The 16,510-nt window shown below is 44.6% G+C and overlaps 1 protein-coding gene across 1 annotated transcript in view; it reads right to left on the bottom strand.

Annotated features, from left to right (window-relative positions):
• Positions 1-16,510, bottom strand: part of mgat4a (alpha-1,3-mannosyl-glycoprotein 4-beta-N-acetylglucosaminyltransferase A) — a 29,798-nt gene that overhangs the window by 9,203 nt on the left and 4,085 nt on the right. The window contains exons 2-3 of the mRNA XM_052082255.1: positions 5,704-5,871; positions 4,202-4,342 (exon numbers count right to left, since the gene is read on the bottom strand). Coding sequence (XP_051938215.1) covers positions 4,202-4,342; positions 5,704-5,871 — 309 coding nt within the window. The remainder of the gene's footprint in view (positions 1-4,201; positions 4,343-5,703; positions 5,872-16,510) is intronic.

Genomic DNA, 16,510 nt, shown 5'->3' with positions numbered 1-16,510 from the left:
GGCGATGGATCGGAGGCCTGGATGGAAGTATGCACGCGGAGAGGCACCTTAAAAAGCGACATCTGAGTCAGATATGGATTCGATGAATCACAAAATGCTTCCGTTAAATGAAGGCGACAGTTAGCGGAATGAGGGGAGAAACAGTGAACGCGACTTGGCATCAAGTCAACATTGATAGTCACACTGACGCAAAGACCTGCTGAATTAATTCATGAGCTTCTGCTATGAATTGAGCGAGTTTGGCTGAAGGGCAGGAATTGGCTAAGATGATCACATTTTTCCTTTGATTTTGGAAGAAATCAAATACAATAAGGTTTTCTCAGAACAGTTTGAAAAACGGGGTTGTACAAGCAGGCACACTCAAGGCGAGCGACGGGCTGCTTTCATGTGGTTTGTTCTTTTACGATACTGGAAAATCCCCCCAAAACTCCAACTGTTTGCTCGGGAATTTACCATCACTTGCGGTCTTGACCCATGCGTTAATCTTCATTTTCACGCTTTGTTCTTTCGACACCATTTCTTCATAAAACTGCACTAAACTATACACAAACCAGCCACAAAGTAGTGCACAAAACCTGAAATGTTGTCATAGCGAAGCAACACTTGGCTAAAGTAGGTGTGTTATCATGGCCACTGGTGAGAGCGTCGCGGGGCCTCGCTAGGGGTACAGGAACAAACTTGAGGTGCACACTGCTGGCATGAGGAAAAAAGGAGGCGGGCAATCTGCGCGGCGTGGAGAATCTGTCCCAGTTTCGCTTTGTGTTTCTCATACCGAACACCACGTTGTATGATGACGCCCACCAGCATTAAAAAAAAAAAATGTAGGTCGAAGATGAAAGGAGAGCGTGGGAGGCAGGAAGAGAGTCTGACATCATGCGCAACGGTGGGAGACAGTGAATGAGCGATAATGCAGGCCAGTGCAATGTCTGCGGACCCCCCCCCCCCCCCCCACCCCCCATCACCCTCACCCCAATGCAGCTCCCAACCTGCAGCCTGCATCCCTCGCTGATTGCTCCTCACGCCGGCCATTCAAACTGGCTGTTAATCAAATCTTTAAAGAGTTTTGTTGGGCTGCATCCAGAGAAGCTTTTCCGTTCGATTCGAAATTAATTTATCAGACGTTTCGCCTTCTTATACAATCAAACTTGTGGTAAAAATAATGTGTCAAAAGAAGAAGAAATGTGTAGAGAAGCGAATGAGGAGTGAATCTTTAAACTACATTTGGATGGCGGCAACAAAAGCTATTTTCAGCCGCTTGTATGCGTTTGTGTCGCTGCATTTTGACACACGTCTATATTCGGCGAATGTCACTCATAGCGTCAACCGCAAAAGGGATAATTATAGAACCTTAAATAAAACGGAATTCAACTAAGACATTTTCAACCTGGCTACTCAAAAAAATAAACAGACAAAAAAAAAAACAGTGATGACCAAACTAGGGATAAACCAAGGCCAGGCCGATTGTTGGTGTTGATGTTCAGCCTTTTGACGAATATCGTTAGTTCCCCCAATCCAAAAAAAGATTTTGATGTCCGATAAGAGATCAATTTAAGTTAAGGGAAATATTGAAATTTTCAATTGACTTTATAAGAGATGCAGCTGACCCCGCACCAAATGGCAAGAAGACATTCCAAAGCAAAAGGAGTGCTTCGTTTTTAATACACCGCAATTCTTTGCTTTATGTTCAGTTTAAAGTTTTCAAATAGGAGTGGCAACAAAGAGCCTGAAGTCTCTTTGTCAAAGAATTGTTCATGATCTGTTGAACTTCTGCCTTTGAAGTGAGTTGAATTGACTGTCACAAAATCAAAGCAAAAAAACAATTTTAAATCGATGATAAGAAGAAGGGAATATACACTGAAGACCAAGTTTCATTTCACCCAAAAGTGATGTAATTCACTGCAAAAACAGAAATCTCTCAACGTTTGTTACCACATCACTAAACGTAGCCGTAAACGTTTTACTACTAACAGGGTTTTGATATACCTGCGTTTAAAAATGTTGCCTGAACAGTTAGTGAAGGTTTTTTTTTTTGATGGCTTGGAATGGATGAATTCAATTCCCATGATTTCTAATGGGAAATATTCATTCTGTTTGACTTTACAGTCAGGTCCAGAAGTAATTCCACCTAGACATATTTCTTACAAATACTACCATAAAACATCCAGCGGAGTGAGAACGAATTCAATTTTGAGGGCAAGAGGACATCCAGATTGTTGATGTAGTACTAGAGCCCTCTTCCTCAACTGGCAGACCGCGATCCACGACTGGACCGCCGACCTCCTCTGTCCGGACCCTCGGCAAATTGTATAAAATAATAAAGTGATTTTTACGTTATACATTTTCTATTTTGGGACTATAATCTGCGCGTTACCGCGATCGCTTGTTAAAATTATCCGTTGTATTATTTGCGTGCACGAACAGATGTATGGCAGAGGATGCAGCAGCGAGACTGTGTGTGTATAATGTTTGACGAACTGGAGACGGGGGCATGTCGGCGATAACGATGTGCTGATTGGCTCCCTTGAACTTAAGGTGTGCCCATACATTAGCGTCACGCATTCAAAATGGTTGATTGTGTCAGGAAACGGACGCATGCGCAACGCCACAGTGTGCTCACAGCTTCAGCACAGGAGAGCCGCACACAGACAATTAGACAAGACGAATCGCGGGAGGTTTTGATCGTGTGCAGTTTTTCTCCCGTCTATCCGGGGATCTTTGCAGCTGTTTAACAGCAGAACACCGCAACATGTTAAATGAACATCCCAATGGCGTCCTCAAATAATATTTGCATGCCTCAGACATTGCATTCACCTTTAGTGGAAGAACAGCACTGCACATTCCTGTGCTCCCTTGTGTCAATATTTAAAATGGTTCTTAACTCCTCTTCTGATATATTTTTCAGTGATTTCAGAGGGGATGTGAAAAGGGGAATTGTACAAATGAAAATAATATTTTTGTTTTCATGTTTAGTATATATTTTGGTAAAATGAGTATTTTGTTGGGCGGCCCAGTAGTCCAGTGGTTATCACGTCGGCTTCACAGTGCAGAGGTACCGGGTTCGATTCCAGCTCCGTCCTCCCTGTGTGGAGTTTGCATGTTCTCCCCGGGCCTGCTTGGGTTTTCTCCGGGTGCTCCGGTTTCCTCCCACATTCCAAAAACATGCGTGGCAGGCTGGTTGAACACTCTAAATTGTCCCTAGGTGTGAGTGTGAGTGTGAATGGTTGTTCGTTTCTGTGTGCCCTGCGATAGGCTGGCAACCGATTCAGGGTGTCCCCCGCCTACTGCCCCAAGACAGCTGGGATAGGCTCCAGCACCCCCCGCGACCCTAATGAGGATCATGCGGCTCGGAAGATGAATGAATGAATGAATGAATGAATGAGTATTTTGTTTTGCTTTTGTTAAATTAAGACGGAAAAAGACAACTACTGTTTAACAAAGTGAAAGTAAAAATGTCGTATTTCCCTAAAAGGGGCATTTCTCTTATTAAGCAGGCACAACTTAACAAAATAAAAGAGTTCCTCTGCCTCAACACAATACCTCTCATTATTTGCGGTGTACTGGCAAAGTGAATAATTGTTATTTTCATGCACCCCATTATTGGTTGGTTGTGAGGAGTGTTGATTTGTATAAGCTTGGCTTGACCATACTAAATGGGCATATAGCCCTGCTCCCCATGACCGCCGTGCATGGGACCGGACCCTAGTCTTATAAAAATAAAAGATAAAAAAAGTGGACCGACAGCATTTCTAGTTGAGGACCACTGTACTAGAGTGTACTGTAACTGAAAGGCCCTTCGGGTTGAGGTCACCAGGTCAGAGCATTGTCGTGCATGCAAGTGTACAGATATACTCAGGGAGGTCTGTCATGTTCAGCCCGTTTGACCGGTTCAAAGTTCAGCCCGTTTGACCAGTGTTGCGCCATGTTTGTCTTCCTTCAGTCTTTTAACACTGCAGGCGGGGGCGTGGTAGAGGGAGCACGTTGACTACGCTAGCAAAAGCAAGGAAATATGCTGCTAAGCTTGTTAACAAAGACTCACAATGTACTCTGTAAATAGACTATAGTTCTCTATGGTGTGTAAACATTCCTCGGAGAAGCCTGAATATGAGGTTGAGTCCAGAGGATATTTACAGGAAACTCATCACTGAACGCATGTCGAGTCAGGACTCATAAAATGCGTTGGGCAGCTACGGCGAGTCCTCACCTCCGGTACGTCCGAGGCCGACTTGTACAGCGGGGTGCAAGCTGTCCTCATTGTTGAGTAAGTGAGGCAGATGGTGGTAGATGTTTGGCACGTGGAGAGGTTTCCTGTTGGCCAACTCCTTCAAAAGTCTCTGGGTATCAGCTAATTGCATGAGGACAGGAAATACAGCACGTTACTCGAGTGTGAGCTGTAATCAAGTAGATCACACCCCCAAGAATTATGTGTGGAATGCCGCGATTCTTTGCCAATTGTGCGAGTTTTTAGATGCATCACACCAGGAAGCGCTGTGAAAATCCTAAGAAAGGCCGAGTTGCTAAAACTGTTTGCCGAGTAAAAAAAAACCCCAAAAACCCAGAGATGTATTTGTCTGAACGCAAGCAATTTAAAACTACCCAGCACGTTTACATTTTTTGCTCATAAATATTGAGCATATTTAATATTTAACATCGTCACAGCTGATCCTTTTCGGACACTTTTATCTGGACCATGTCACCCTTAAAACTCCTCAGACAACAGGATCATTGTATAACTAAACCACGTTTACGTGCCAACAGCAACTTTCCAAAAGTAAACTTAAACTAACTTATCATTCATTCATTCATTCATCTTCCTAACCGCTTGATCCTCACTAGGGTCGCGGGGGGTGCTGGAGCCTATCCCAGCTGTCTTCGGGCAGTAGGCGGGGGACACCCTGAATCGGTTGCCAGCCAATCGCAGGGCACACAGAGACGAACAACCATTCGCACTCACACTCACACCTAGGGACAATTTAGAGTGTTCAATCAGCCTGCTACGCATGTTTTTGGAATGTGGGAGGAAACCGGAGCACCCGGAGAAAACCCACGCAGACCCGGGGAGAACATGCAAACTCCACACAGGGAGGCCGAAGCTGGAATCGAACCCGGTACCTCTGCACTGTGAAGCCGACGTGCTAACCACTGGACTACCGGGCCGCCCACTAACTTATCAGTGAGTTGTTAAAAATTATGATGGGGGATGGAGTTTTTCGTGGTGTTTATTAGTAGTATATATATTTTTCCCCCTAAACAACACAATGTCAGCCACAATAATAAGAATTGTGAAATGACAAAAATGAATGACAATTGGTGGGCCCAATCAAATTCAGTGTCGAGAGCTACAACAATGGCCAGATGCGATTGTTTTGTGTGCATCAAGAACATGCTACCGTTTAGTGTGCAATAAAGACAGATATTTTGCTCGAGCTAAACTCATGTTTCGCCCCGAGAGTATAAACCTGTGGTCAACAAAGTGAAACGTGACTAAAGTGCTTCAAGCTAGCTTCTGTGATGCAATTTCATCACTGTTGTGATAGCATTTCAGTAATGAAAGGTGCAGGTGCATTTAGGTCCCTGGGCCACTGTTACTGTAGAACCTTGTGGTTCATATAAATAGTAAATGATCCCCAATTTTGTTCACTTTTAAATATCAATCACGAGAACACCTGATTTCCTTTTGTCGGGACGTTCCAAATAATGTGTTACCTGAAAAAGTGGTGAGTGCATCTTTGCTGTTGTTGGTCTCGGCAAAGGCGCGTCGAAACTGCTCGAGGATGTTGTTGAGCTCCGACGAGCGCTGCAGCGTCCGGTGCTCGGCCACACGTAGGCGCTCTTTCAAGGCATGGAACTCCCGCTGGTACGCTACCAGTTCCTCTGCGATGGGGAACAGAAAAGCGGGCCTGTGAGCACTGGAGTACAGTCATTAAAAAAAAAAAAAACAACGGTGATGACAACTGTCCCAAGATAAATTGTGAATTCCAGCTCGCCGCTCCCACATGAAATGCCGTGTGTACAAAAGTCTACTGTGGCCGACTTCAGTGTTAGCAAACAAACAGTGCTTCACTAAGTGAGTTATGGGCTATATGAACAGTCTACCATTGGCGTCAAGGAGTTTAACCTTCCTCTAAGGCAGTGGTGGGCAAACTACGGCCCGCGGGCCGGATCCGGCCCCTTGGTCTTTTTAATCCGGCCCGCCTAAGATTGGTGCACAATTAAGGTTTGATTGCATTCATTTCGTTTGGACTTGTAATGACAGGTATTTCAACACCAGTTACTTCAAGTTGCAGAGCACAAGGATGGAGGGGAAGACGAAGAAAGAGGGAGAGAGTAACATGTAACGACCTACATGTGAAAACAGTTTTAAACTAGGCCATTCACTTAAAGTGCGCCTTATGCGGCGATGCGCCTTATAGTGAGGAAAATACGGTACTATTTTATTTATTACTGGCACGGATAAACAAGTAAAACCTCAAATGTTTTCGTCTGGCTCTGATTGACCTGAATTTGTCATTTGGACCCCTTCAAAAGCTGCTTTTGTATTTGTCTTTTTTATGGTCGCTCCTATTTTGGGGGGGTGTATTTGTGAATGTTGCTCAAATATCTTGCAACTGTGCTTAATCATTTGAAAATCTGGAATAAAGATACTATACAGGTCAGCTGCCAAAGCTGTCGAATAATCGTCATTGGCCTACTTTTAAGAAATGTCAGAATGGTCACGGAGCGTGGTTGTCATCTGACAACTATGGCGACATTTGTTTTGTTCAAAGTAAGCCATACAAAGGGATGACTTGAGACTCCTTGAGCCCATTAATCCGGTACATAAGAGGATGGTCTGTTTTTCCTCTGCCAGTGAGGTTTTCTTGAAGCGCCATCGTCATAATGTTCGCTCATATGACTCGTGGCTGCAGGCACCGACAACCTCAGCCGCCTCCCCCAAATCTGATTTTCTACATTTTTCTGAAAGTTGTTGTTTCAAAATTTTGAAGTTGTGGGAGGATTTCAAAGCGCAGCCCAGATGCAAAGGTGACGATTTATCCTGGTCTCCGTCTCTGAGCAACCAGGGCCGGTATTTTGTTATTGTGATCTTTCGGGGAGCTCTTCAGTAAAACAATGACGACTGGACTCCCTTTATCTCTGCCCTCTACTGCATTCTCTCTGACTGAGCTATTGTCTGTCCACGCTGCTCCTGCTCTAAACACAGATGCAGTCATTGGGACCCGACCCGCATGAAAAGGGCAGCTTCAAACCCTAAATAGACTTTCATCTGCACAACAGTGCTTTGACTGCCCAGCCTGTGAAGGTAAAGCCACACCTGCAATGCAATGGCTCACACAGTGCGGATAAGGTTTCTATTTGGTTGAGAAGTATTCATGAAAAAGACAACAACAACAACAAGAAACTTTGGGCCTTTCATATGCATTGGATTAATCCATGTATTCTAAGAAGAGTTCCACTTAATTTAGTACGAGTTTGTCATTTTTGGAGAAAAACAAAAGATGCTCTCTCTCTGAAAACAAAATGGACCTCAAATGCATCACATTGAAGATGGCATAACAAGGCAAAAATGACTTTGTATGTATAAAACAGCCTGTTTTATACACACAATGCCTACTCAGCATTTGTTTCTTTCTTTTTTTTCCTTTGGGCCAAAAGGAGAAGTGATGTCATATGGCCTTAGATAGTTTAGATTAACTGCAAACTCAACCTGCGACACACAGACAATTTTGAACACCTTATCTTATTTGTAATATGTGAGAAAGTCCGCACATGATGAGGTGAAACTAAATGACATCCTTTGGCCTGATTATCAGTACGCACGCATTCAGCTTTAGACCCTTGATCTGAAGTCTGATTTGTATTAAAGTTCTTGCATAATACCGGAGAATCCACAAACACCAAGTCATAGATGCAAACGCGGCGTTTAAATTCTCGAACTGATTAAGCTCATAAATGCAGTTCACAACTGTCATTTTTATTGCTTTCCTGCTATTTAGTTAGGATCATGTTTTGTCACTTGCATTAGCAATAGAGTGGATGGGGGGGGGGGGGGGGGGAATAAAAATGTGGTCGACTGCACAAAATAAAAACAATTACAACAACGACAGTCCCTCCGTGAGCAATCTCATTATTCGTCTGCATTTCCCAGGAGTCAATGGGAGGAGGAGCTAAGCTCCGCCTCTTACACAACAACCTCTTTACCTTCCTTCTGTTTGCATTTCCTTCTCCCTTGAGACTAATATTTTGGCAAAATTGGATACGCGTTTCACCGCATGCAGCAAAAGTTGCTTCGTGATCTCTTCTCTCAGGGCAATTTGTCGTGACAGTGCCCTGCCTGCAAACACTGCCGTGTTTATTTATTAATGCAGGCGTGCGGGAGGAGGAAAGGGTCCGGTTGAAATGTGGAATTGACATTTCGTCAAATGCCTTTGAAAGGTGCATTAAGGCCTCACGCTCCTTTGCTCGACAAACGACAGCCACGTTGTCTTTTGCATTGCAGTATACAACAACGGCGAAACCTCCAGATTATGTTCCTCGTCACCGGTTGACTTGCAAGTTGTTCAAAATTCCTAACAAATCTTCCCACGGGATGTAATGAAAAGCGAAGGGTGTGTGTTCCGGCTCAAACTCAGCTAAATTGGATTTCATTTGGACGTCCTGAACCATCACGTGAGTATCAAGAGAAATTGGCCTCACAAAATAAACCACAATAAAGTAAAACTGCTCAACCTTTGCGGTTGCCAGAAGCACCCATGGGGAGAGTGAAAAGGTGCCATTTGTTGACACGTGTTTTTGATTCACGTGAGTCGTTACCTGTTATGCTTTTACACTCAAGCTATTTACATTGCTGTCTACTTAATGCCATTAAATTAATTTACTGTGCGGTCGGAGCATTTCCTATGCAGCAGTAAGCTCTCTTCCGGATTCTGTGGTTTTTACAGTTCTGTGGCGAAGTCACACAAAAACATGTAAACTATGCTTCAGGAGCCCTGAGAGTGAACTTGCTGATGTATGCTAACTGCAGAGCACCGAAGAAAGACCGCAGTGCACACGGTTTGTTAAAGAGCAGGAATATGGAGAGCTGCCTATACTGTACGTTCTACAATTTTGGACCCAAATTTGCATTTTGAAATCGCTTTAGGTAGCACCGATTAGAATCAGAATGTATGAATGTCGATGAAAAGTGTCCCGACTGAAAACCTTGGTACTAAAAGGCAATCTAATTGTAATGTTACCAAAAAAGAAAAAAATCCTGAGCCATAGATTGTGCCCAGCTCAGACAAGAATGAGAGCCACATGTACACAAAACAACCGTGTGCATTATGCATGAGAGCGAATCCTCCGGCGGTGCACCTGCTCGACTTGGCCTACCACAATACAGACTTCCATATGTGACGCAAGGCATTCAAACAGGCTATTATCGCTCACAAAGTCATTTGAGGAATGCCTTGTGTTCGTTCCCCTTATTCCAAAAGAAAGATTCATTTCAACAAGGGGTGTCAAGAAAAATAATGTACCCGAAGCCTCACATTAAAGTGGAAATCAAGTTAAAAAAAACAAAACTAAGTCTTTGCAAGTCGAAACCCGGCACTCTGATTAATTTTGCGTTTGTGAAATCAGAATTAAACGGACAAATTCATCAATTTACGAGCGGCGCTCTTTTGGGAGAAATTTTAATCAGCCGTAGAGCGAAATGGGCGAATGGCAAAAGAAGTTACCTGATTGACACTTCACCAAATCTTGTCTGGTTTTGTAAAAAAAAAAAAAAACATGTCACATGCCAATGTCAATATAGTGGTGATTTATTATTTGAGCCTTTTATGTTTTTTTTTTTATTGCTGCTATGATTAATTGAATAACTCCAACGATTTGATTCCAGAAAAGACCGAAGGAAAATCTCTGCCTTGAATTTTAGCACGTTATCATTGTTCCACATGGACGATTAAGATAGTCACACGCACCACTCCGGATGGAAAGCGTCCATAAGAAGGAGAATGTCCAAACTTTTGAGATCATTTCACGGTGAACAAAGAAGATGAAATGTTAGAGGAAAGTGTACAAGGCACCAAACTAGCGCAACCACAATCGCCAACACAACGGTGTCAATGCTAGCTAATTTCATACAGCTATCAACTCATGTATCGTAATGCCTTCGCAAGCGGTTAAGTATAAACACGAGCCGCCGGTGCACTTTCAATCGTTGTTAGTGGTTACAGTAGTTACACGGACACCAAACATTGAGCTCTCAAGTACCAAATTATTTCAGCTTCGCTGCCTGACACTGAACACTCGAGGACCAAATTATTTCAGCTTCACTATCTTCAAACAATGATATTCAATTGGAAAAACTGGAACAAATGACCAATTATATGTACAAAATGACCTCTTAATGGTGACCAGATGGAAATAATAAGGGAGGGGGGGGGGGGGTGACAAAACAAAAAACCTGAGGTTAGACTACGGCAAATTCCGACCAGTAGAAATTCAGGTTATGTTTCCATTGTAGGATCGGGACTTAGTTATAACCTAAAGACTCCCTTCATATGCTAGTTTTAAACAAAGGCTTGTTAAAATACTAAAGAAACTCATTTGCAGGATATCATCAAGTCTCTCCATTCCAATCGACTCTGTTTGCCACTTCTCCGGGGCAAAACGACTGCAGGATCAAGACAACTGATCATTATAAAAAAAAAAAACAACAACAACAAACAAACAAAAAAGTCAGACTTGTTATCGGTCCCGGTAGCGCGGGTCTGAAACATTCATTCATTCATTCATCTTCCGAGCCGCTCGATCCTCACTAGGGTCGCGGGGGGTGCTGGAGCCTATCCCAGCTGTCTTCGGGCAGTAGGCGGGGGACACCCTGAATCGGTTGCCAGCCAATCACAGGGCACACAGAGACGAACAACCATCCACGCTCACATTCACACCTAGGGACAATTTAGAGCGTCCAATCAGCCTGCCACGCATGTTTTTGGAATGTGGGAGGAAACCGGAGGACCCGGAGAAAACCCACATAGGCCCGGGGAGAACATGCAAACTCCACACAGGGAGGCCGGAGCTGGAATCGAACCCGGTACCTCTGCACTGTGAAGCCGACGTGCTAACCACTGGACTACCGGGCCGCTGGGTCTGAAACAGATTCTTCATTTTGTTTCCTCAACATGAGCTCATTGTTTCTGCTGACCTCCACCCACAGTTAAGATCCTGCACTTTGCCGTGAGCATCACTGGCACAGCAAACTGGCACCAGACCAAAAAAGATGCGTCTCTATTTTCGGATTTTTTTTTTTTTTTTTTTTTTGGGTGGAGAATGCCTCTCTGATCATGAGAGAGAAATGCGGAGTGCCGTAAAATGAAGATGCCGAACTGTTTTTTTAATGCAAGGAACACAAACAAGTTGCTGAAAAATATTAGCCAGAGGGAGGAAAGATATTAAAAGCAAAACAAGGCTTGCCATAAAACAGCGCTAACACTTCTTGAGGTTTGTTTTTCTAGGTTGTGTTTAGAAGGCAGAGCAAAACGCTCCTGCGCAGGTGATGGAAAGCTGTCATTTTATGTAATCTTGCACAAGCTGAATGTACCGCAGTCGTACAGAATGTAAAATGAGATCGACTCTGCCCCCCCTTCCCCTATCCTTCAATAAAAACATTTTTAAAAGCACTTAACATATTGTGAAATCACTCGCTGCAAGTCCTCTACAAAAACTATTTTTAGCACAATCAGCCTGTACTCTAGAAAAAAAACAAGTGCCCTAACCGAATAATTGACAAGATGGAACGTGGACTTAATGGGGCTTTTGTAAGCATGATTATGAGGAGCATATTTTGGGGGGTGGTAAGTAACAATCTCCAACAAGACTGCACAATTTGCCCTTTAAACTTTTTTTTTTTTTTAATCAAACCATCATCGGCGCGCGATTCACAACCAAGCAACCAGTTTTCCAATGAATGCACAGCGCGTAACTAGCCATATTTAAAATCAACAAAGCTCGATCGTTGACTTTCTTAGTGTACCGTCAAAGGTTTGTCTTTAATTCCAACTGTTGGTACAAGTTGAAATGGAGGTCTGGTGTTCTTTTGTTTGATTTCAATGGTTGCAGCACTGACTAAAAGAAAACAAGAACAATCCTAATGCGGATCAGCCGGTCTCAATGAAAACTGACATTCATTTGAACGTATTAATTGAATGTGAATGTGAACCAAACCACATACAGGACACTTCCTCCAAACAAACCCGGGCGCCGTTTGGTTGCGATGAAGGAACGGTCCAACATGGATCCAATCCAACTGGAAAACGTTTTAGCTCTCCGTTTAGCATACTGAAAAGCTGAAAAGTGTGAATTCTCCTCACACTCAAGGAAAGATGTCAGAGTGAAAAGGGCACACAAACAGTGTTACTCCTTTAGGGCCGGGGGGATGGGGCGGCGGGGTGTAAGGGGTTGGTGTCTTGCTCAAGGGCACCTGGACGGACAATAGTCAAGAGTTGTAAATCTGGGGAAAATGTTTTGGCATTTTCCATGTTTTTAGTTCTATCCAAAATTAAATTGTAAACCTCCTGTGCCCTACGGATGAACGACCGCTGGCCTTTTATTTTTGATGTTTAGTTAAGTCAGTTTACTTGATTTTTGATGTATTTTTTGTTCTTTTTTTTGCGGGTAACATCGTTTTGAATTGACAAGGCAGTCGACATCCAGCAATTAATTGTGTACCGCTTTTAGAGGGTCTCTCCATTACCATGACTAACAGCAGCTGATTTTATGCCATGTTATGAACTGAACTCATTTACAAGAGAGAAAAGTGGAATGTAGCCATTGAAGCACCCAAAGAGTGATGCGTCATTCACTGAAAAGTAAATGCGTGAAGTCGTCCTCTTTGTTAAGATTATAAACCTCCAAAGAAAATAACAAGAGTGGCTTCATTTTGAAGAAGTCCTCCTTTTTTTTTTTTGCTAAATGCTTCTGTACTTCTAATCCTACCATCAAATCGACTGCAACAAAATCCACGGCGGACGCAACTGAGATGACAATCACGTCGCACAGAAGCGACCACAAACGCTCGTTCCCATGACTGCCGAGAGCCATGTAAGCCGCGTGCGCAAAACCGTAAAACACGAGCAAATACTTGAGCAAAGAGCGGCCCTGGTGCACACTCTAAAAAAACGTACCATTTATGAGACCTTGCATTGACCATAGCTGTGAATCTTGATGCAAATAAACTTGCCGTGTATGCGGAGAAAAGAAGAAAGAAGAAACATACACGCACCTCGCTGCAGTGAATCAATCAGTTCAGGGGGCCACAATAAACAGCATGTATCCCACTCTTAAATTGAGGGGAGTTCTCAGGGGGGTAAGGGGGGGGGGGGGGGCGGCGACTCTGTTCCAGACATTCAAATAAAGGAGGATTGTGACTAAGGGAACGGAAGTGTGGGACACAGGATGTTGCTGTTACTAGAATGACTTAACAGTGCAAAATGCCCGGTTCTATTTCCGACGGTGTACGCAGCGCCCGGAGGAACAGTAGGTGTGTGTATGTGTGTGTGTGTGTGCGCGCGTGTGTAGGCACTCAGCAGCAGGACTCGTGCAACAAAGAACCAACACATTCCACTTGTCTCGTTGCCTCGTCAGCACTCTGCTGCCTTTCACATACAGCAGAGTCCACCTCGGGCACTTCCCATGCGCTCTCCCTTTTTTTTTTTTTTTTTTTGATCATCTGGCCTGCTCTCCTCATCCTTCCAGGCCACTGAGGATCCGTCTGGCAGGCCGCCCTTCCTCCGTCCGACGACACACAATCCAAATGTTTACACGTGATGCATGATACAGGCGGACAAGTGAGAACCCCCTGTGAAATTGCACATTTCGTGTGTGTGTGTGTGTGTGTCTATCGGTCTGTAAATCCGAGCAGCCAAGTTGACGTACTCGCTTGTGCTATTTTTGTCCCATTGTGTGTGGACTGCTGGGACCCAGCGGTTTGGTGCATGGGAGAGCTTAAAGGACAGTGAGGAGGAAGTGTAATTTGCAAAGAGGAAGAGTGTTCAAGAAGCAACACACAACTTCAACACCCCCCCCCGACAAAAATTATGTGATTGTACAGGGATGGCAGGGTGTACCAAAGTACAAATACTTGATTCCTGTCCTGATGATGATTTTTTGCGGGTATGTTTATTGCCCCATCAACCATTCATATTCACCTCGGGACAATTTAGAGCACAGGCGTCAAAGTCAAGGCCCAGGGGCCAGATGCGGCCCCCCCACATCATTTTATGTGGCCCGCGCGAGCAAATCCTGTGTGTCAATTGTCATGATTCTTGCTGAAATCTGTACCGAAATATCAAATTGTCATGGGTAATAAATAACGTTGAGATTTTGCACTGGCCCTTCGAGGGAAGCCGTAACTCTGAAGTGGCCTGTGACTAAAAATCAGTTTGACACCCCCTGATTTCGAGTGTTCAATTAGCCTGCCATGCAAGTATTTGACATGTGGAAGGAAACCGGAATACCCGGAAAAACCCCATCCGGGCACGAGGAGAACATGCTAACTCCACACAGGAAGGACAGGGCCCAGACTCGAACCCGAGACCTCTGCGGAGGTGAGGCAGACGAGCTAACGAGTGCCACTCCTAGCAAATAGTCACAAACGTATCATTTTATGGCTGCAACACATTCCCCCCCAAAAAGCTGAGACAGGTGACAAAAAAGACTGAGAAAGTGGAGGAATGCTCATCAAAAACCTGTTTGGAACGGGCTAACTCGAAACAGCTGGCTGCCATGACTTCCTTGAATTGCTCAGTCATTCACAAGCAAACATCGGGCGAGGTTTACCTCTGTGAACAACTGCAGTGAAAAAAAGAGCATTTCATTTTAGGACAATGTGCCTCAACGTACAATTGCAGTACTTAAAAGGATCTCACCATCTACATTCCATAATATCATCAAAAAGTTCAGAGAATCTGGAGAAATCAATCCATGTAAGCGGCAAGGCCGAAAACCGACATTGACAAAGAGTGGTGGCGTCGTAGTAAAAGAAGGCCTGCCGTCCAGATCCGTCTCCATTTAAAAAGCCGTGGCGCATTATTCATTCATTCATTCATCTTCCTAACCGCTTGATCCTCACCAGGGTCGCGGGGGGTGCTGGAGCCTATCCCAGCTGTCTGCGGGCAGTAGGCGGGGGACACCCTGAATCGGTTGCCAGCCAATCGCAGGGCACACAGAAACGAACAACCATTCGCACTCACACTCACACCTAGGGACAATTTAGAGGGTTCAATCAGCCTGCCATGCATGTTTTTGGAATGTGGGAGGAAACCGGAGCACCCGGAGAAAACCCACGCAGGCCCAGGGAGAACATGCAAACTCCACACAGGGAGGCCGCAGCTGGAATCGAACCCGGTACCTCTGCACTGTGAAGCCGACGTGCTAACCATTGGACTACCTAAAATATAACAACGGCGACCCCGCACCGTTGAACAGTTGAAGCTGTACATCAAGCAAGAATGGAAAAAGAATTCCAAAGCTTCAACAATTTGTGTCCTGGCCAGAACTAACAAGTTCGATATAACAGTACAAATGATGAATGTTTGATTAATGGAGAATAAAATCATCTGAATGCACCCCCCCCCCCTTGCCCCCCTGACGCTGGGTCACACAGATGTTTTCCCTGCCATCCTTCCGGCTCACTGAGATGACTGTGGTTTTCCCAATGCGATGCAACAAGAAAAAAGAAGCGCACACTCAGGAGAGTCAAGATGGAGCGTTTGTACAGCTGACTGACATCATGCCCTCTTCGAAACAAGTCACGTGATCGGGGAATGGTCCAAGATGTCAGAGGCCAGAACTCCAAACTGCCAAGTTTAGCTCTCAACTCCCAACAATGACACTTGCGCATTTGGTTGAAAGACGTATAACAGATATTCATTCATTCATCTTCCAACCGCTTGATCCTCACTAGGGTCGCGGGGGGTGCTGGAGCCTATACCAGCTGTCTCCGGGCAGTAGGCGGGGGACACCCTGAATCGGTTGCCAGCCAATCGCAGGGCACACAGAAACGAACAACCACTCGCACTCACACCCAGGGACAATTTAGAGTGTTCAATCAGCCTGCCATGCATATTTTTGGAATGTGAGAGGAAACCGGAGCACCCGGAGAAAACCCACGCAGGCCCGGGGAGAACATGCAAACTCCACACAGGGAGGCCGGAGCTGGAATCGAACCCGGTACCTCTGCACTGTGAAGCCGACGTGCTAACCACTGGACTACCGGGCCGCCTGTATAACAGATAACTGATTCAAATTCCGATGGTCATTGTCGTGACTCACAAAATCCAAATATTACTCAGTGTGTATCAATCACCTCAAATAATCATTCCTACATCTTTTTTGGGGGCGAGGCCTGTGGAGGGGGGGGTTGTTTATCTTTTGGAAGGCCATCAAAACCCATTATGATTCTCAACTGTTCCCGGAACTTCTAAACCACGAAACAAGAATTAAAAATAACTCTTAAGTGGTCATAAGAGTTTAA

The sequence above is a fragment of the Hippocampus zosterae genome, chromosome 12 (genome assembly GCF_025434085.1).
Source record: "Hippocampus zosterae strain Florida chromosome 12, ASM2543408v3, whole genome shotgun sequence".
NCBI classification, from domain to species: Eukaryota; Metazoa; Chordata; class Actinopteri; order Syngnathiformes; family Syngnathidae; genus Hippocampus; species Hippocampus zosterae.
This window is presented reverse-complemented; position numbering and strand designations above follow the sequence as displayed.